This window comes from Piliocolobus tephrosceles, chromosome 20 (assembly GCF_002776525.5).
Source record: "Piliocolobus tephrosceles isolate RC106 chromosome 20, ASM277652v3, whole genome shotgun sequence".
Classification (NCBI taxonomy): Eukaryota; Metazoa; Chordata; class Mammalia; order Primates; family Cercopithecidae; genus Piliocolobus; species Piliocolobus tephrosceles.
The window spans coordinates 11,029,547-11,051,824 of NC_045453.1; the positions used below are offsets into that span (position 1 = coordinate 11,029,547).

The window sequence follows — 22,278 nt, forward strand, 5'->3', positions numbered from 1 at the left end:
TAAAAATTAGCCAGGCGTGGTGGCACATGCTTGTAATCCTAGCTACTGGGGAAGCTGAGGCAGGAGAATTGCTTGAACCTGGTGGGCGGAGGTTGTAGTGAGCCGAGATCGTACCATTGCACTCCAGCCCAGGCAACAAGAGCAAAACTCTGTCTCAAAAAACAAAACAAAACAAAAAAAAAAAAACAGGGCCCCATGAAACAGAACCAGGACATAGTGCCCGGGCCTGGGCATCAGCTGGGCACCCTTTTTCTGATGTGTAGCTTTTGAAACCAAGTCACCGCTAAGCCCCAGTTCATAGTGGTCTGGGAATACACAGGCCTCAAACAGCGAATGAAGTCCCTTGGTAAATATGTGGAATTGGTCATATCATTCTACTTCTTTGTATTTTGAGTTTTTTAGAGACAGGGTCTCACTCTGTTATCCAGGCTGGAGTGCAGTGGTATAATCACAGCTCACTGCAGCCTCGACCTCCTGGACACAAATGATCCTCCCATCTCAACCTCCCAATTAGCTGGGACCACAGGCGTGCACTACCACACCCAGCTACTGTTAAAAATTTTTTTTTGTAGAGACAGGGTCTTGCTCTGCTGCCCAGGCTGGTCTTTAACTCCTGGCTCACTCAAGTGATCCTCCCTCCTCAGCCTCCCAAAGGACCGAGATTATAGGCATGGATCACTGAGACCGGCCTCATTTTGTTTCTATAAACAGGGATAACAGGAGTACTCGTCTTGAGGGTTTTGTGAGGCTGGAGCACAGTGGGCCTCACTCAGCCCACTTTGATGTGTATCTCTTATCCCCTGTTCTTCCCACCTCCAGTGGCCTCCATGGGTGGATCCAGCCCTGCCCACCCCAACGCTGTGAGTGGACGGCGTGTGGCTCACCTGGGCACCAGGCATTGAAGAGCAAGATGAAGTGGCCCAGCACAAAGCTGGATCCCTGGTAGCCAGTGGAGGCCTCCAGGCTGAGGCGATACAGGCCGATGGGGGCATTGGCTGGGGTGGTGAGCTGCAGCGACAGGGCGCAGTCTTCCTGGTCCACCACCGTGGCCGTCCAGTCACCCTCCTCCACAGCATCTCGTAGTGGAAAACGGGCCTTGGTCCCGGCCTCCTGGCTGGGGGCTGGGCCTGTGGAGGGAGAAGCAGTAGCTGTGAGCTAGGGGTGGCAGGGCTGGCAGGGCAGGGCACCTACCTGGGGTCCCCCGGCTTGGGCTCCAGGCCTAGTTCTGCCACTAACCACTGAAATAACTTTGGAAAGAAGTTTTGTCTCCTTGAGCCTCAGTTTCCTCATCTGTAAAGAGGGGCTCAGAACCCCAGCCTTTCGGGGTGGCTTTGTGGGAATGCATAAAAAACCACAGGCATACACATGTCCTCAATTAGAGAGTCCTCCTGAGAGAGGGGCCAGGCAACCCGGAGCCAAGGCTCAGTTCCACTGCTCTGCAGTGACGTGACTCGGGACAAGCCCATCCCTCTCTCTGGGATCACCTGGCTCATTTGTGCAGCATAGACAAGGATCAGGCAGGATGCCCCAGGGCCCTCCTTTCCTGCCTAAATCCTCTACCTGCTAGCGTCCCGCTTTTTCTGTCAGAGAAGGAAGCCCAGACACTGAGCAGGAAGGGACCTCCTTCCTCTGAGAGCCCGTTGCTGTAGGCCAGCAGAGGATGCTGGCTGGCCCACACAGCCTCTAGGTGTCTGTCTCCCTAAGCCCCCCCAACTGCTGTCCCCCGCATCTCCATAGGCAGTTCTGAGATGCTGGTCATAACCACCCCTCTCCTTCCTACAGGCTTTTATACTTTATGAAGCACCTGCTTCCTTTGAGACCCCTTGCCCAGGTGAGAACACTGAGGCTCAGAGCGAAGGGGGTCTTCCAAGGATATCCTAGGAGTTTGTGGCAAAGGTCACATCTGAAGTGGGTCTTTAGCTCTCAGTTGTCTTCTACGGTGCCTCTCCTTCCCAAACAGGACGCTCCCCGGCCGGGTTCTCAAAGGCACAGCGATGGGCACACACTCAAAGTAGCTGCTTTTCCGGGGGGGGGAGGGGAGGGGAGGGGAGGGGAGGGCCCACCCCCACAGGCAGGTCTGAGTCATGGGCAGGGCGAGGAGGGGCCGGTCACTTTCTGGACATGGGTGGTGGAGAGGAGACAGAGGACGTTCTCTGCCTGGCTGGGCGGGTGCCCAGGAAAGTTTATTTTTATTCTTACATCTCCCTCCCTGCAGCTCTGCCCACCCGCTGCTGACATTATTGGGGCCTGCTCACCCTGGGGCTCCCTCCCAGCCCCCAGCGCCCCTCTCCCTGCCAGCCAGCCCCACCCACACCCAGCTCAAATGTAACCATGAACTAACAGGCACGACACAGGCCTCTGGGGCCCTGCCCAAGTGCCAGGGGCCAGCTGGAAACCTTTGAATGCTCCCTGACTTTCAGAGCTGGCATTCGGGGAGGAGCCGTGCAGGCTTGGGGTCCCAGACCCACCCTAGGTCTGGTTCCCCCACTCTGCCCCTGAGTACTGTGTGACCTGGGCCACATCACCAGGCCTCTCTGATCTGCTTTCTTATCCAAGAAGAAAACATGGCTGCACTTTGGGAGGCTGAGGCAGGAGGATCACTTGAGCCAGGAGTTCAAGACCAGCCTTGCCAACATGGTGAAACTCACCATCCCTATAAAAAATATAAAAATTAGCCTGATGTGATGACACACACCTACCTGTAGTCCCAACTACTCAGGAGGCTAAGGTGGGACGATCACTTGAGTCCAGGAGGTTGAGGCTGCAGTTAGCTAGGATTGTGCCACTGCACTCCAGCCTGAGTGACAGAGAAAGACTCTGTCTCAAAAAGAGGGGAGGGGAGGGCTTCAAGACTACAGAGAAGCGGCCTCCCCTTTTGACCCCTCCTCCTTGGGGGACACCTGTTTTGGCTACATGCCTGGGAGGGTCCAATCTCAGGTTCGAAACTGGCTCTATGAACTTGGACAAGTTACTTAGCTTCTCTATGCCACAGTTTTCTCATCTGTAAAATGGGGCCAGTGGCAGTACCTCCCTATAAGGCTGTTGTGGAGCTTAAAGAGGACAGGCCTACAAAGCATCCCACAAGGCGCCTGGTGTATAGTAAGTGCTCAGGAAATCATAGTTAGCCTTGTTCAGTTTTCATGAACGCTCCTGGTTCTGTTTCGAAGGTTCCATGAGAGAGTTCATAGAAAGCATTTTGAACAGTGACCAGCTCAGTTATCATGCAGGAAATGTGAGCTATCGTCAGTGTTATTAGAAGGGGCCACTAAAAATCTGAATTCTCAGGCTAAATAGTAGATTATGAAAACTGGAGTGGAATGTAGAGATTGTCTAGTTCTATTGAAGAACTTCACAGATATGGAAACTGAGGCTGAGCGGGGTGGCGCTGGGGTGACCAAGCATCACAGTTTGCTCAGGACAGCCTTAATTTATGCCTGTGGCCCTTACTTAATTCTTAAGGGCCCTCCTTCCAATCTCAGAAACGTCCCCGCTCGGAGGATCAATGATCTGGTCTCTGTGGCATCAGGCCTGGGCCAGGTCTTATTGCCAATGTCGCTGTTGACATTTTACCCTCAGGGACAAGTCAGGAAACGCATTTCCCTTTCTTTCAATCTTGGGACAGCAATGCACACACAGTCACACACATTCACACACTCCTTTCTTCCCAGATCTCGGGGGGACAGGAGAAGGACGGGCTGTCCCACGGTCCACCCGCTGCTGGCGTAAGCTGGCTTCACAAATTCCTTGGCTGCGGTTCTACACCATCTTCTTTGTGGGACCAGGGGCACCATGAGGACGACTCTGTGCCCAAATGACCACAGGGAGCCTAGGGTCCTGGCCACTAACCCAGACCATGGTGGCCGGGCCGGGATGGGGTGGGTGAGCAGAACCTTCTAGAGTAAAGCCTTCTATTCGCCTCATAAGGGTTACTTTCACTCCTCTAGGCTGACTTCACTCCTACGGCCCCAGCCACACCCCCTCAAACCCAACCCCACCCTTGGAGGGAAACAGAGCTTTATCCCTCTCACAAGGATGGTATTTGTCTAGTGTGGCCTGGACCCCAGAACAGAATCTGTCAGGTCTCGAACTGTCTGGGTGAAAACACACATCAGGAACGTGTGGGGTCAGGCCACACATCCACTTTCACATTCACTCAGCTCCATCCGCTGAGTGACCTTAGCCAGCTCTCCTGCTCCTCTGGGCCTCAGTTTCCCATCACAAGCTAGAATGTTCCCACACAGGAGCAGAGTCACCTGGCCAGGCCTTGAACCGAGTGCTGACCCAGGCCAGGCCTGGAGTTGAGGGAGGGCCCCGTTTCCTGTTATTGTCCCTCAGGCTTCCCCAGGCCTCGGGAATTTCTTGGTTGCTTGGACAGGGAAGCCGTGTGCACTCTGTACTCAGAGATCAGGGCTCCTCTGTGGCTGCCTACAGGGGCTGCGGAAGTGACCAGGGCAGGTTGGTTATGGTTTGAGATAAATTGGTGGAGACTGGAGGACAGAGATTAGCTGGCTGGGGTGGGAAGGTCAGCGGCAGCCCTTCACCCAACCCCAAACTCAGGACCCTAATTACTTAACACTATGCTGCCCAGACACTTGGAGGAGAAATAAGAAAGGGGACATATGGGCCGGGCGCGGTGGCTCACACCTGTAATCCCAGCACTTTGGGAGGCTGAGGCGGGTGGATCACAAGGTCAGGAAGTCGAGACCATCCTGGCTAACACAGTGAAATCTCGTCTCCACTAAAAATATTAAAAATTAGCCAGGCATGGTGGCGGGCGCCTGTAGTCCCAGCTACTTGGGAAGCTGAGGCAGGAGAACAGCATGAACCGGGAGGCGGAGCTTGCAGTGAGCCGAGATCACGCCACTGTACTCCAGCCTGGGCAACAGAGCGAGACTCTGTCTCAAAAAAAAAAAAGAAAAAAAAAGGGGGGGGGGGGGACAACTGGAGAGTAAAAGAAGAGAAAAGAAGGCGGCCTTATCCTTAGCGAACGAGCACAGGAGCAGAAAACCAAATCCATGTCCTCACTTATAAGTGGGAGCGAAATGACAAGAACACATGGACGCATAGAGGGAAACAGCACACACTGGGGCCTCCTTGAGGGTGGAGGGTGGGAGGAGGGAGAGGAGCAGAAAAAGTAACGCTTGGGTACTAGACTCAGTACCTGGGTGACAAAATAATCTGTAAAACAAACCCCCATGACCCGAGTTTACCTACACAACAAACCTGCACATGTACCCATGAACTTAAAATAAAAGTTTAGAGAAAGAAAGACAGAAAAACAAATAAAAAAGAAAGTAGAAATCGCAGGCTGCCCAAGCCAGCAGCTCACCTACCACTCCATTTCACAGAGGAACACACTGAGACCTGGCAGGCACTTGTGATAAATGTGCCTGCTGCAGGGACAATAGGGATGAAAAGCCTCATCCTGCAGTCAGGGTTTGAAGCCTTCTGTGTCCCTAACTCACTGTGTGACCGACCCTCCTGAGCCAGTGACTACCTTTCTGAGCCTCAGCTTTCCCATCTGCAGAATGGAGTCCTTTATAATTTCTAAGCTGCGAGGATTCAAGACAAGCATGTGTTCAGCGGGTGTGCCATAGATGTTGTGATTTTCACTATCACAAGCCTGACTTTTCTCAGGCCACCAGATCCAGCCCTTAACTGCCACGTACCCTCACTTTTCACTTCGTAGAGGGGGAAACTGAGGCTGGAAAGTCAGAGACTTGCTGGGGGCTCCTTGGCTCTGTTAGCAAGGGACCTACGGGGCCAGTGTGCTTGTGGGGGAGGCCCTGGGCAATGGGTGTGTCTCCACCAGGAGGCCAGGGGCAGGGAGCAGACGGATGGAGGAGGTATCCGAGGCGAGCCTGCAGTCCCCATGATAAGCCTTATCAACAGCCTTCTAGGTCAATGCAGGCCTCAGCCAAGGAATGTTTGCTGCCATCTCTGCCCTCGGATACTTCAGAAAGAGCTGGCCTTTCCCACCCCGAGTCCTAGCCAGGTGGCCCCTCACTGACCTCAAGGGAGTGGCTCCCACCAGAAACCAGCCCCACTGATTTGGCATTTGAGGGCATTTTCCCAGGAATGGCCAAAAAAGAAAATTGGGCACGACACATCTGGGGATGAGATGCCTGGGGCCTTGGCATCCCTTTACCTATCCCTGCAGCCCCAGTACAAAGATAAGCAACAGCTGCAAACATCCGCAGGCCCTCCCCCACAGCAGACACTTAAGAAAGTATGCTTTCAGATACTGGAACTCAGGTTCAGAGAGGTTAAGTAATTTGCCTAAGGTCACACAGCAGGTAGGCAACCCAGCCTGCGCTAGAATCCAGGTCTCTCTGTCCAGCCCCAGAGACTGAGGCAGCCGCCAAATGCTTGGAGAATGAACTTCTGGGACCCAGAACTGCTCATATAGAAGGCTGAAGCCAACTGGGCTCTTTCTCTGCCACTCAGGCCTGATTTGGGCCTGATCCAGGTGCCTGGCTGGGTTGCATGGATTTCAGGCTGCAGAGGGATTAGAAAGTTGTTTTGATATAGGAAAGGGCAGACAGGATCTTTTTCTGTTTTCCTTTAAGGTGGTGGCTTGCTATGTTGTCCAGGCTGGATTCAAAGACCTAGGCTCAAATGATCCTCTCACCTCAGCCTCCCAAATAGCTGGGATTACAGGCATGTACCACCGTGCCTGGCTTGTGGATGGGATTTTTTTTTTTTTTTTTTTTTTTTTTGAGACAGAGTTTCACTCTTGTTGCCCAGGCTGGAGTGCAATGGCATGACCTCGGCTCACCGCAACCTCTGCCTCCCGGATTCAAGCGATTCTCCTGCCTCAGCCTCCCAAGTAGCTGGGATTATAGGCATGCGCCACCACACCCAGCTAATTTGGTATTTTTAGTAGAGATGGGGTTTCTCCATGTTGGTCAGGCTGGTCTCGAACTTCCGACCTCAGGTGATCCACCCACCTCGGCCTCCCAAAGTGCTGGGATTACAGGTGTGAGCCACCGCGCCCGCCCTGTAGATGGGATCTTGATCAACTTTCCTCGTTGAAGGCTGACCTGCAACCCTGGTGATAATAGGCTTTCAGAAGCTCAGGGGTCCAGAGGCACAGACTTGCTCACAAAGCTGGTGGTCTGCGTGACATCTTCTCCCTTTCAGGGCCTCAGTTCCCTCATGTCTAAAATGGGGCTAATGACAGGTGGCAATCTCCCAGGGAACAAAGAGGGGTAAAGTTATTTGTTCTGTTCTCTGTCAGGGGTCTGGGACATGTCAGGGTGGAGAGGAGGTGGTGGTGGTGGTGGAGTGAGGATGCAGGTACTCACCGGTCACGACACTGAAGGTAAGACTGTCTACACTGGCCTCGTAGTTGCGGCCCTCAAAGTGCAGGGTCAGCCAGAAGGGCTGGCCCCGTCGAACCACCAGCTTCTCCCGGCACAGGTCGGCCGTGTGGTGGTCTCGGCCATTGGTCTCCAGCTCCAGATCACACCTCTCCAAGACCAGATCTATGGAAACAGAAGGAGACGCATGAGCCTCGGGGGCAGCCTTCAGACCCCCAGCAACGCACCTGCCCTCCCTAGACATGGGGGCCTGGTGCCCTCTTACTCCCCATGAAGCACCGCCATTCTTTCAACTGACCTCTCTCCCCAGCCCTGGTCACACAGGGGCTGGGCGGGGCCCAATCTCCCTAACCCTTTTTTTCTTTTTAATTTAATTGAGACAAGGTCTTGCTTTGTTGCCCAGGCTGGAGTGCAGTGGTGTGATCGTAGCTCAGTGTAGCCTTGAATTCCTGGGTTCAAGGGATCCTCCCACGACAGCCTCCTCAGTAGCTGAGAGGACAGGCGTGCAACACTAATTTCTTCATTTATCAGTAAGCTGGGACTATAGGTATGTGCCCAGATAATTTTTTCATCTTTGGTTTTGCCATGTTGCCCAGGCTGGTCTCAAACTCCTGGGCCAAGCGATGCTCCTGCCTTGATCTACCAAAGTGCAGGTGTGAGCTACAGTGCCCAGCTTCCCCTAAATCTTTTAATCACAAGGTTGTGACCCCCTGTGGCACTTCCTAGCTGTGTGACCTCCAGCAGCCATGGGGAACAGTAGTATCTACCTCCCAGGGCTGGTGTGAGCATGGAATGAATTAATGCACGTAAAACACTTAGTACAATGTCTGTTGTGTAATAAATACTCATTAAACACGAGCTATTCTATTGCTATCAGAGGGTTCTTTTGGTTTAAACAGGTACAGTATTTGGTATAGGTCAATGACATGGGCTTTGCCTTTAGATCCAAGATCCAATTTACAGGAAATACCCAGGGCTGAGGAACAAGTTAAACATAGAACCAGGATGTAATTGACAAACTTCATACACAGGGAAACTGTTGACAAAGGGTCCAGTTTCTTTAATAAATAGATTGCAAGAAAGAAAATGAACAAAACATTGAAGAGAAAACCTATAAAGAGAAATTTAAACCCATTGTGATGTATTGATCTTATTTGGATCTTGATTTCAAAAACGTATTTTAAAACATTTATTACATGTACGAGACAACTGGAAATTTAAATACTGATGGCATAATGGTGATATCAAAGAATTTTTGTTAATTTCTGTTGAAAAAGAGAGTCCTTATCCTTTAAAGGCATATACTGAAACATTGACAGATGACACGATGTGATGTCTGAGATTTCCTTGTGAATAACAGAGAAGGTGCACAAGGGCAGGAGACACCACGGTGGTCAGGGCTGGGTGACGGGGACATAGGAATTTATTAAACAATTCTATCTACTTTTATGTATGTGCAATATTCTCCACAACAAAACATTTTTAACATGATAGGAGCTTTGAAGACTTCCAGAGGTAGATTTTAGTTCTGCTGTGCTGCTGTGTGAGCCTGGATAAGTGTCTCCCCCTCTCTGGCCTCCTCCTCTGAAGTCTCAAGGGGCTGCTGTGAGTCTAGAAGACGTGTTGGGAACCCCCTTCCCCAGGGCTAGCCCAGGACAGAAGCTTGATATGTAAAAGTTCCATTTACAGTTTCAGATGGAGCAGAGGACCAGAGCACGGTCAGGGTGACAGATGCGTGGGGGTCTTGGGGGAAAACAAATCTCATAAACCTTGGCAAGCTCAAGGTCAAGATTGGGAAGCCCTTAAGGTGGGAGGAGTGGGCAAGACAGACTCTCGGAGAGTGGGGCCACTGGACAGCATGTGGTCCAAGTGAGGCCCAGGGGCAGGAATTTGTTCAAAGTCACGCGGCAAGTTGGTTCTTGCAGCGGGAGAGCCCAGGTCTCTGGCTCGCCTTCGACTATTCCAAAAATGACATGCAAAGTGCCTTGTATGTGAATTATCTCAACTTAAAGCCCAAAACAACTCCGCTTACCTAGATGTTATCATGATTTCCATTTTGTAGACAAAGGCACCAGGTGGCCCCGGGTCCCAGAGCAAGTGGCTGCTTTGGGATTGGAATCCAGAGCTGTAGCATTCTGTAGGATTCTGCCCTGGGAACCACCTCGCTACAGCTCAGTGTGTTCTCCAGCCCCTCTTATGACCCTCCCTCGCCATGTCCTGTGTTCTCAAACCTGCGGGCAGATAGTTCTGCGCCACTGAAGCATCAGGGATGTCGGTCCCCGTGTAATCACAACAGAAGAGACCTCAGTAGCCAGAAGGAAAAACTTCCTGCTGGCCTGTTGCGGTGAGAAAATGTTGTTTTTGGAAATTTCAGTCCCAGGGAGCCTGAGTAGGAAAGAGGCCATTGTTGTTCCTGTGGAAGACCCTGGAGATATGGCCAGTCTCTGGGCTGTGGGAGCTGGGGCATTTTCTCCATCTATTGTCCGAAGAAGGGTTTCCAGAAATCATGCCCAACTCCAAAGGTGCAGAAACACTGGGGTCTAGAATTGTAGGATTTATAGGATTTCTGCACTGAGAAAAGGCCTAGGTCTTCCAGGCCAGTGAGACCTCTGTCAGAAGTGCCCACTGTGACATGGGGTTGGGGGCTTGTCATAACTGGCATCTCCAGGATCTCCCAGCCCCACTGAGCCCTGCTTTTGAGCACAGGGGGATGAGAAGATGCATTGAGGACAAGCGGCCACCAAAGCGACACATCACAGTGTATTGGGAGCTGGGTCCAAGGGAGGCGGATGGCTGAGATCACACAGCAGGGTCAGGCGGGTCCACAGTTCCTGCCACCCATTCCTGCTCCACCTGCCCCATGTCCCTGTACCACACCCCTTCCTGGGGGTTGCAATGGATGCAGAAGCCATCCCCAGATGAACTTGACCCAAGAGCCAGCTGGGATTCTGGGTCCAGCAATGACATCCGCCATTGTAGAAATTCCTCCTGCTGGGACCCATGACAGTGCTGCTTGTGTTTGGGGGGATGTGGGCGGGGGGGGGGATGCAGGTATGAAATTAAGCCTCTGTTCCACTCCTCTCCTTTCTCACAGATGCACCAAAGGCTGACACTGTTGTTCTTATTTTAAGACGGAGTCTCGCTCTGTTGCCCAGGCTGGATGGAGTGCAGTGGCCAGATCTCAGCTCACTGCAAGCTCTGCCTCCCGGGTTTACGCCATTCTCCTGCCTCAGCCTCCCTCCCGAGTAGCTGGGACTACAGGCGCCCGCCACCTCGCCCGGCTAGTTTTTTGTATTTTTTAGTAGAGACGGGGTTTCACCGTGTTAGCCAGGATGGTCTCGATCTCCTGACCTCGTGATCCGCCCGTCTCGGCCTCCCAAAGTGCTGGGATTACAGGCTTGAGCCACCGCGCCTGGCCTGTTGTTCTTATTTTATAGGCGAGACTCAACAAGTGGCCAAGGTCTAGGATTGCAGAACGTGAGGGCGGGAAGAACCAGCCTGGTTTCCAAAGGCTGCCCAATAGGATGCTGAAAGCTCCTCTCTGGCCGCTGGAGCCAAGGACTCAGCTAGGCTTGGCTTACACATCACTGGGGTGGCATGCACACCACCTGGTCCTGGCTGGCAAGAACCACCCATACCTAAGTGTTCTGAGGCTAGGCCAGCACCCCCTGCACGGCTCCAGGCACGCATCAGGGAGCCAGCCCCCACTGACTGACCGGGGACACGTGCCAGTGGTCCGCCAGGACAGTACTTTACAGTTTACAACACCCCTTTGCGTTCCATTGCCTCACCTGATCCAGGGAGGCAAGGGTTAAAGGTTATGCACTGTGGACCGGGAAACTGAGGCTCCAAGCAGCATCGAAGCGCCTCCCCACCCAGCCCAGTCTGCCTGTTGCTCTCCAAATCAGGACTTAGGAATTCAGCTCCTACCAGGTCCTGACCCCCTCAATGCCCCGGGGTCCCTGAGTGGCGGCTGCGCTGACTCTGATACTCACCCTCGGCCATGGTCGGGCGGGGGCGGGGGCGGGGGCGGGGGCGGTGGCTCCTTCCACTGGCGGCAGGACCCTCCAAGTGGGACCACTGGCGGCTGGCACTGCTAAGGCGGAGCGCGGCGCTAATTTATAGCCCGCTTTGGGGCGGGCCGGGGGCGGGGCCCCGCGGGAAGGCGGCGACCTGGGAGGCCACCCAGTGCCCAGTCCCCGGCCCACGCCGCTAGCGCTGGGGCTTACCCAGGGGACCGGAGCCCGAGGGAGGGACGGCGGCCGGGCGAGGGCGCCCCCTGGGGGAGAGGACAGGGACACACAACTAGCCCAGGACATAGACACACCTGGACCCACAGAGTCAGACCTTGGAGAACAGACACCTGGACACATACACTCAGACACAGACACACGCAGCACCCTCACAGAAACACACAACGGAACCTGGGTGCACCTGGACACAGAGATGTGGGCTCTCAGGTCAGATCTGGGATCAAGAACACCTCCCCATACCCAACACACACACACACTCACACACATACTCAGGTACACATACACGGGGAGCAGACACAGACACACAGGGCTGTGGAGATACACACACAGACACAGATACACTCCCACAGATACACCAGACACAGCTGGACACACAGACACATACAACATCAGATTCAAATTGCAGAGACACACCAGGACGTAGATACAGCCCGGCACAGCCAGGTAGCCTTGACTGCGAGCCACACACAGCTGTGGACACAGATGATCAGGTGTCCACAGGCACCTGGCGCACATACAGAGCTCCCGGACACCAAATGCCACTGTTAGATGTGGATGCAAAATCAGAGAGGGCACCCACAGACACACAAATATGTGGCTACTCAGAGGTGGGCACACATGCAGGCATGGACTCAGGTACAGACATGCAGACACACCTGCAAAAACAGACACACCCGTGTCCCTTCCTGTAGCAAAACCCAGATAATCCTCCAATCTCACCCATCCTTGTATCCGTCTAATCAGCCATCCATCTACCCATCCATCCACTCACCCTTGCATCTCCATCTATCCATCCACTCATCCCTCATCCATCCCTCCCTCCATGTTCTCTTCCCTCCCTCCCTCAATCCGTCCATCCACTGAGCTTTCTTGAGGCCCCACTGTGTGCTAGAAAGGAGCACGGCCAACCTTCCAGGGACTCAGCCTAGGAATTCTGGAACCTGGCACCCAGGGGGCCTATCTCTCATCCTGGTTTCTCTGGTTTCCTGATCTCCTGTGCTTCCAGACCCACTGTGAGCCCTGAGCAGGAAGGGATCCTGGAGAGACAGGCCCACGGGGTTCCCCTGGCACTTTTGCTGGAACAAGCTCTACATTTCGGAACAAGCTCTACATCTATTGATGAATTTGGACTATAGAAGCAGCCCCCATCTCCATTCCTAGGTGACACATGGAACAGGGAAAAAAAGCCCGTGTTGCTTCAATGGATATTTCTCCCTGGGTCAAATGGGCTCTGACTGGAGTCTCAGTGAACAAACCCACAAACCATGTTGGGCCCAGCTGACCTATAATTGCCCCATTTTATAGAGATTGTTGCAGAAACTGTTCCCTACAGTTGGTGGAAGCTTGGAGGAAACAGCAGGGTGAGGAGAATCACCTGACCGAGAGGGAAGTCGGTCAAGAAGCCACGGTTCAAGCGTGGCCATGGGCAGGATTTTGACCCATTTTCTTCCTCTGCAAGATGGGGGCAAGAATCCATCCCTCACAGACCCGAGTAAGACTCAGTCTAAATGACCGACGTTGGGTGCCTTACATGGCGAGCATGCAATACCTGGGGGCCCTGAGACTTGGCACCGAAATAGCAAGTGTCCCAGAACCTGCCTATTTCAGGACCTCGAGGAGAGACAGGAGGCGCAGGGACAGTCAGTTCTGCGGAAGGAAGGCTGTTTCCACAGGTGTCAGCCCTGCCCCAGGTGAAAGGATGGGTTTGGCCTTTTCTACCAGGTATTTTTTTTCCTTCAAAACCCTCAGCCTGGGAGCTCCTTAGAAGACAGGGAGCCACCCAAGCATGTTATTTTTATTTTTTGAGACAGGGTCCCACTTTGTTACCCAGACAGTGCAGTGGTGCGATCTTGGTTCACTGTAGCCTGCATCCCTCAGGCTCAAGCGATCCTCCTGCCTCAGCTCCCCTGAGTAGCTGGGACTACAGGAGTGCACCACCACATCCAGTTAATATTTCTAATTTTTGTAGAGATGGGGGTCTCACTGCGTTGCCCAGGCTGGTCTCAAACTCCTGAGCTCGAGTGATCCGCACGCCTCGACCTCCCAAAATGCTGGGATTAGAGTCATGAACCACTGTGCCCGGCCCACCAGAGAATTTTAAACTCTCCTTGACCACGGTGTCCAGCATGGTGCTTGGCTCACCACCAGCCCCCAAAAATGTTTGATTTGAGAAATCATCAGTTCTATCAGCAGCAGCAGCAGCTCCTTTCTGAACATCATTACTGCCTCTTCCTGCAGGCCTGGACTTAGTTCATCACACAGAGTGGGCATGTCATGCAGCCCTGGGTTTAAATTTTGGCCTCCTCACTGTGTAGCCATGTCCACTACACAGCAAGTCACTTAACCTCTGTGCCTCAGTTTCCTCATTTGTAAAATGGGGGCCGTACTGGTACCCACTGCACAGAGTGTCATGGGGACTGAGTGAGCTAATTCATGGAGAGTTTGTACAGCAGCAGCCAAACAGTCGGCCCTCAGTGGATGCTGACTGTGAGAAGAATCCCATTAGATTATTTCCGGATCCCAGCACAGGGCTTAGCACAGGCCTGTCCGGCACCCAGCCAGCTGCCCCACTTCCTCTGCCACATTCCACAGAACTATGGCCACCTGAGTGACGCATGGCCTTGAGCAACCCCAGGATGTGACCAGCCGGGGGCAGGACTGGCTTCTAGGAAGGCTGCATTTGTTCAAAGGGACTGGGAAACCGTGCCCTGTCTTACCTCAGTGGTTGTAAAGGTTTCAAAACTCCACTGAGTCCCAGAGAGGGTGATTATGGGCTCAAGATCCCCAGACGCTGCAGTCAGGGCCCTTTGTCATCCATTCAGGGGAAGTGTTGTGCAATGCTTAGAGCAGGAGGGCTCTGAGGTCACTCTTGGCTGTGTGACCCTGGGCAAGTTACTAGGCCTCTCTGAACCTCAGTTTCCTTCTCTATAAAATTGGCATAGTAAGAGTCCCTGACACTGGGGATTAGAGGTAATGTTTCTACAGTGCTTACAGGTCACATAGTAGGTACTCAATAAACATCTCCTAAGCTTTATGATGATGTCATCAAGAGTCAGGACTTTCTCCAGAAAAGGGAGAGTCCCCGTGTGTGGGTGAAGCAGGTTGCAGTCAATGTAGAATATTTGGTCGGTGTTGCTCAGAAAGACTGTCTGTCTCACAAATAAACCTTGTTCCCACAGCCACTGATGCCTAGTATCCCAACGTTAGAGAGATTCAGCCCCTTCCCCAAGGATTCTCAGGCCTCAAGGTGGAGACAAAGGTGAATATTTAGAAACTTTGGAATAACCCACTACCAGTCAGACATTCCATTTAAACCTCACAGTATGATTCTTATCATTTGTTAAATGAGGAACCCCGGGCTCAGAGACGGGAAGTGCCTCACCCAAGGCCACACGGTCAGGAAGTGCGAAAAGCAGGACCTGTGCTTGCTCCCGCGAGGTTCAGAGGTCAGTCCTGTCTCCCTGTGCCCTCCAGGGCAGTCCTCAGGGGCCTGGGTCATGCCCAGTTCTACAGCTTTCAGCAGGTGAGGCCTCCGAGGACTGCAGCCTGTGCTCCTAACGCATGGTGTGTGGTATACACTGGACGCTTAATAAATGTTTATGGCCTGAGGGAGGGATGAGTTACCACAGCTGGAGAAAGAATAGAAGGAAGGAAGGAAACACAGAAACAAGATTAAAGTTCAGAAAGGTTGGAGAAGCTGCCTAAGGTCACACAGCATGACCAGGCTCTCAGGCCCTGGTTCAGCTCAGCCACTCCCCGAGGACAAGGTGCCTCCAGGCCAGAGACAGACGTGGACAGCTGATGTGTGAGGGAGGGAGGCTGGGGTGGGCAGAAGTGTGCCGGGGCGTCTGGAGGGTTTTCTTCCAACTACTGACTAAGTGGGATGAGCAGTGTCTGGTGTGAGGGAGCATAGGGAGGGTGGGGCAGGCTCCCCTGAGGTGGGAGGGGGTGGGGTAGGGGTGTTGGGATGGGGACTTAAGGAAAATATCAGGAGGCAGGCGTGGCCTTTCAAACGCTTTGAGAGAGTGGCCTGTCTGGGGCGGGATCTGGGTCTCCCAGGCTGTGGGGAACAGAGAACACGGCAGCTGTGTGGGGAAGGAGGCTTCTTTCAGTGGGTCCACTTTGCAGATGGAGAGACTGACCTGGTCATCTTGTCCTCAGTTCTGACTCCACAATGTACCACCCTCCAAGTGCAGTCCATCCCCCTTCCACGTCCCCGCAGCTGGCATAGGGTCCCAGCCCCTTGAGCTTGATGGACCATGGGCAGGCACTTTTATTTACTTATCCGAAGCATCAGTTTCTGTTTCTGTAAAAGTGGAAATCACATCCCAGACCTCACGAGGCACTGAACGCCCCGCAGGGCTCACCCAGCTTACCCTTCTATCACATCTTCCACATTCCTCCCTTCCAGCCTCACCAGACACAGTACTCGCCCCCAAATGCACCCTGCAAACATCCACCTCCAGGCCTTTGCTCCAGCTTTGCCCTCTACCCGGGCTGGCCTTCCCTCTTCACCTATCGAAGTTTAACCCAGGCTTTACCCATCCTCCTGAAACCCACCCAGAGACTTCTTTCTTGCTCTCTTGGCCCCACACCCACAGGACATAGTCACAGCCTACCTTGTATAAGTTCTAGTGTTTGTGTATCTCTGTCTCTCTCCACCCACCTGGCTCTCAGTAGCTGCTCAGTAAAGCCTTGTTGAATGAATTCATGACCTGCACCAGGGGTTCTAAGGAGGAGAGAGAGAGAACCAAGCCAGGTTCTTGAGGTTAGCCCGGGAGCTCTGTTTGATAGGATTTATGGTGCCAGTTGCCCCTGGTAGGACCAGGAATCAGGGTGAGATGCTGGGGCCTCTCTCAGCCTTTGTTGTCTACACCAGAGATGAGAGATCTGGGTCTGACTTACCCTCCAATCATATCTTCTACAATCCCAGGACAACCATTGGGAGATAAACAAAGGACAGACCTGGGGATGTGTGGGTAGCACAGAGTACGAATACCCACTGCTGGGCCTCAGAGCGGGCACCAGCCTTTCCCCAGGCCACACTGCAAGTCAGGGCAGAGTCAAGGTAGGGCTTCCAAACACTATAGAAGTAAATAGTGGCCCTGTACCAGCCAGGACATTGCATGAGGTATGATTCCACAAGACTGTTCAATTTCTATGGGAACAGATAAGTAAATATACATACAGTACACACATATAAACATACAGAAGAAGGTTTGGAAAAATCCACTCCAAATTGCTGGCAGTGGTGGAAGGAGATATGGGGGGCTATGACTGGGGGACAGGCACTGGTAAGTTTTGAAATTTGAGAAAGCTGTTTTTATGTAACTTGAAATTGGGTGTTGCATTTAACAAGGAGTGCGATGGAAGATGAGGCTCAAATGCTAGAACCGGCAGTGAGTCCGTGAGGCAGGGGCCACAGCTCCAGGCTCCAGCTTGCCCTCCTCTTATTGGCTGTGGCCTCCTCTTCTTCAAAAAGGACTCAACACAACCGACACGCCATCCTGCTGGGCTCAAAGGATGAGATCAGAAGAAACGGGAGATAAGGAAAATAAGTCGATTCTATTATTGTTATTATGAAGTGGCTCCAGTTCCTAGCAATCCAGACACCCGAGGGAATGGGGAGTTTTAGGATTTTTTGGAGAACAGAGTTCTGGCCATCTCTGGCAGCAAGATTTGCTTTTCTCAAAGGATCAAAACTGACAACCGTATTATCCCTTCCTTGGCACACGATCCTAACAAAGATAGTCATCTGATATGACAACTCCAAAAGATGAGGAGACATTAGGGCTCAGGAAACACTAGAGGTGGGAGGTGCTGAGAGGGTCAGAAAAACTGCACAAGCAGGACCGGAGCTCTGACATTGACAACAGATGGGGCCATTTGGTGTTGGGATAAACAGTGCTGCTCTTTCTGTGCAGCTTCACAGGGCAATTGTCAATGATTGCCGTGGTGACCCAGAGCCATCCTGTGAGTAGAGAGACTTGGTGACCTGCACATTAGCCCCACAAGACACTTTTCACTCCCTTCTAGGTTCTTCTAGCAACATCAAGGTTCAACTATGAGGACACGGGCCTGGGTTCAAATCCAGCTCTGCCATGGACTGTCCTGTGTGATCTTGAGTGAGTCACAGCACGTCTCCAAGCCTCAGTTTTCCCCTCTGTGAAATGGGGGTGATAAAAACAGTGCCTACGTTACAGGATTTTCGTGAAGGTTGTCACCATTCTTGGTAGACAGTAAGCACTCAAATAAAGGTGGTTGATTACTCAGCAATAAAAAGGAAAGATGCTTTGACACATGCTACAACAAGAATGAACTTCCAAACCATCATGCTAAGTGAACACAGGCAGTCACAAAAGACCACATATCGTCTGATTCCATTTATACAGAACACCCACAATAGGCAAATTCATAGATATAGAGGGTACAGCAGGGGTTGTCAGGAGCCAAGGGAAGGGAGAAAGGAAGAGGGAGGAATGAGGAGTGACTGCTAATGGATACAGGGTTTCTTTCTGGGAGTAAATAAAACATTCTAAAATTGGATGGTGGTGTTTGCACAAATCCGTAAATAGACTAAAAGCCATTGAATTGTACACTTAAATGCATGACTTTTATGGTATGTGAAATATCTCTTGATAACGTGGTTTTCAAAAATGTTTGAATGATTTAAAATAAAAAAGCCAGGACTAAAGCTCTGAAAGTCTTTGCAAATATGGTCTCATTCTCAAATTTAAAAAAAATCTAACAGAAACTGCACACGTATGTGCCCAAGGAGATGTGTCGAGGAGGGGTCTTTACAGCATTGTCTGTTATGGCAAAAACCCATCACAACCTAAGTGCCCAGTAGAGGGGGATGGATAAAGAAGCCATGCCTGGGAATATTACTCAGCAGTTGAAAAAAAGAAGAGACAGTCTCCTGTGTGTGGGCATGAAAAGAATTCCAAGTCATAAGGTAGAGCGAAGAAAGCACGTTGCAGGACGTTCCATGAAGTGCGATTCCACTAGGCTGTTCAATTTCTATGGGAACACATAAGTAAATACATGCACAGTACGTAAATGTAAATATACAGAAGGTTTGGAAAAATCCACTCCAAATTGCTGGCAGGGTGGGAGGGGATGTTGGGGGCCATAACTGGGGGAAATACGGTGGTAATGAAAGGTGATTTCAATATTCCCTGGAAGGTGAGAAAAGTCTTCTGTGAATAAATAATGTTATGTATCACTTAGGTAATTAAAGGTTAATTTTACAAACAAAAGAATAACCTGTTTTACATTTAGAATTGCGCTGTTATTAAAAAAGGAAATACTCCAAAATAAAGAAATTCTGGCAAAGTAGATAGAAAAAAGTATAGTCGAAGATAAAAGAGAAAGTAAATGTGCCCCCCCAATCCACGATCAACCCCTAAGATGCTTTTGTTAATATTGGCACAGTCTTGCAGAACCAAACCCCTAAGCAAGCACATGAATAAATAAGAAATTCAAGATGAGAATTGAAACATATCTAAGAAACATAATTTTGAGGGCTACACCGAGTTTCTGTTTACTTCACAAACTGTTTATGTCTCAAAGTGCTCCTGCAGCACCACCCTGGAAAGTGCTTGAAAATCTTCTATTTTGTGATTTTGTATCAATGAAGGTTCAGAGAGGTGCAGTGTATTGCCCAAGGTCACACAGCTCAGAAAGGGTGAAGCAGGGGCGCCGAGAAGTGCTTGCTGGAATAGCATGCAAAGGGAATTAAGCCTGCATCGTGGGTGCCTGGCCAAGCTCCCGTGGCCATGTGGGGCTGCTGGAGACAGGGAGGGATGAAGCACCCGCATATACAGCATTCCCCTACATCCCTCCCACGAGGCTGAGTCATTGGCTGTGTCTGCCTGGCACACCCAGTTCAGTCAATAAGAGTCAAACACACTTTCATTCATGGAAATGAATGACCCTTTGGGGGTGGTGGCGGAGCTCATTAGACTAAATTGAACACATGTTTGGCTAAACTGACCACTTGTTTCTCCTGCCTGTTTGATGAGCCGCTTGAGTGACGTCTGCCTCAACTGAATGCCTGTAGGTCTGAAGGAACATTCAACTTGACCCAGTTAGTTTAAATCCCGATCTTTGCATCTGCCGAGGTGCTGCAGTCACCTCGCGCCAGCATCACAGGATACGGGAGGTTTGGCCTCAGTCCTGGAAGGGCAGGGCTCGGTCTCCAGAATAATAAACCCCACGCGCACGTACAGGCATCTCCAGTTGGTGGTGTCCTCTTTGTAGGCATAACGAGTCCTTTGTTTTGCCTCTGGCTGACTGCTCTTTTCCATAGTCTTGTTGATACTGTCAAACTGTCAATCAAGAGGCCCCACCCAACTCTAGTTAAGGGCAGGTCTGGGACCTAAAGTCAGCCAATCAGACGCTCTTCTGGGACTTTGACTCTTACAACTCTGACACAAGTTCTAAATAATGGTTGAAATTTGCTGGTTCATGTCTAAAACTACGTCAGCTCTCATCTTTTCTAAAGATGGGCTTTTTAGCTGTTTACTTGATTTTTTCAAAGTCATATTTATGGAGTTAAAATTTACATACGATACAATTTACCCGTGTTGTATTACATACAGTGCAATTCACCCATAATACAGTTCTGTGAGTTGACAAATACAGTCGTGTTACTGTTATGCCCAGACCGTTTATTCCCCGAAGAAGACCACCAGAGTCCAGAGTCAAAGCCAAGCGGCAAGGATCTTTATTGCAAGTTCGAACTTGGTCCCTCCATTCCACAACATACAAGAGGGCCGCGAACAATGCGTGCGCTTGCTCTTTATAGCCCGATGTAAACAGGATATGTAAAGTTACAGAGAAACAAGGAATGTGTTCTTTCATTACTACACCACAATCACGATACGGAACATTTCCGTCACCCCCCTCAAATTCCCCTTATGCCCTTTTGCAGGCAGTACTCTCCCCCTACCTTCCTTCCCTGGCAACTACTGACCTGGTTACTGCGCCTATGGTTTTGCCTTTCCAGAATGTCATAGGCATGGAATCACGCAGCACACAGCCTTTTGTGTCTGGCTTCCTTCACTTACCATAATGCATTTGATTCATCCCTGTTGTTGCAGATATCAGTGGTTCATTCCCTTTTATTATTCAGTACTATTCTGTCAAATGAATATACTACAATTTATTTGCACATTAACCTGGGACCTGGGGTTGTTCTAGGAGATTATGAATGGAGCTGCCATACACGTAGAGGTACAGCTCCTTGTGTGGACAGATGTCTTCACTTCTCTTGGGCAAATACCTGTGAGCCATCCCCACATCCTTCCAGTTAATTTTTTGGATGTGGTTAAGCTGCCCTGAGCCTCTTTTCATTCATGCAACCCAGCAGCTGAACGGGACAGTGACATCTCCCTCGCCTAATTCTCCCAGTGACTCTGTAGGGTTTATGGATTATTGACCTGATTTTACCAAGGAAACAGGCTTCGAGAGCCTAAATAACCTGCCCCAGACCACACATCAGGTACTCAAATCTAAATCAAAGTCACAAAGGAAGCCACAGCCCCCTTTCTAATTTCCCAGTCACCTTGGTGGGAGCGAACTTTCACAAGGAAGGTTCTAACGAGTGTTTATTGACTGATGAGTTATCGGATAAATGCCTCACTCCCTTCCTCTGGGCCTCAGTTTCCCATGTGCGAAATGACAAGTATGAACCAAGTAATGAATTTCTGATGCCCCTAGCATCCGTGATGTTCACATGCGGTGGCTGTGAAAGTGGAGACATCAGGGCCTTCTTTTCGGATGAAGAATTCCAGGGAAATGAAGCTGGTGGGGGAAGGGGAGCCCAGCACTTACTCCCCCATCCGTCCCCACAGGCGGCCTCCTGAGCTTGCGCCCAGAGCTGGTTGACCGCTAGAAGAGCAATTTGCACTTCCTGCCTTTCTGGCCTAAAAAAAAAATGAAAAAAGCCCCTGTCACCTTGGATTAACATCACCCCCTTTGCTGAGAATCTTCTAAGGGGTGCAGCCCCCTCTCTTCACCAATATTTTCAGAATGTCCAGTTTTGTAAACAAGACTTGACAGGCTGGTTTCTTTTTTAAACTCTTTAAAACACAATAAATCACCCTGTGCACGATCCTGGAAGCTCCAATTAGATTAACCCTTTGGTTTCCCAAGTGGCAGCCCCTGTGGGCACAGAGAGGTAGGTGGAGGGAAGCGGCGGGGACCTCACCTATAAGCCTGACTCATCTGCTTCGCAGGTCACCTCCCTTCCCAGTGCTCACAGGACAGTACCCAGGCCCATCAGGAAGCTCAGAGGCATAGCAACTGGGGCTTCAAGGCCCAACAGCTCCTAGCTGTACAACCTACTGCAAATGTCATGTCTCTGACCTCAGTTTCCACACCTGGATAATGGGGGTAATGAGAGGACCAAACTCACAGAGTAGATAAGAATAAATGAGTTATTGCATGGTTTAGTGTTTGGCGCAGGGAAAAGCTGCAGATGTTGACTGTTTTTATTACTCTTATAATTACTTCCAAGGGCTTCAAAGACCTTGATTCCATCTGTGCCCCTGCAAGTCAGCTCTGAGGGTAGGTGAGAGAGGATGGTCATTGTTCACCTCCTGTGTGCCAGGCTCTGTGTAAAGAAGCTTTATGCATGTGATTACCCCCCTGGCTTTTTTTTTTTTTTTTTTTTTTTTTTTTTTTTTTTTTTTTTTTTT

At 51.1% G+C, this 22,278-nt stretch overlaps 1 protein-coding gene across 1 annotated transcript in view; it reads right to left on the reverse strand.

Moving 5' to 3' along the window:
• Nucleotides 1–11,519, reverse strand: part of TGM2 (transglutaminase 2) — a 39,096-nt gene extending 27,577 nt beyond the window's left edge. Inside the window, exons 1-3 of the mRNA XM_023227894.2 lie at nucleotides 11,318–11,519; nucleotides 7,308–7,487; nucleotides 885–1,127 (exon numbers count right to left, since the gene is read on the reverse strand). Of these exons, the coding sequence (XP_023083662.1) occupies nucleotides 885–1,127; nucleotides 7,308–7,487; nucleotides 11,318–11,327 (433 nt within the window). The 5' untranslated portion in view covers nucleotides 11,328–11,519. The remainder of the gene's footprint in view (nucleotides 1–884; nucleotides 1,128–7,307; nucleotides 7,488–11,317) is intronic.
• Between the last annotated feature and the right edge of the window lie 10,759 nt (nucleotides 11,520–22,278).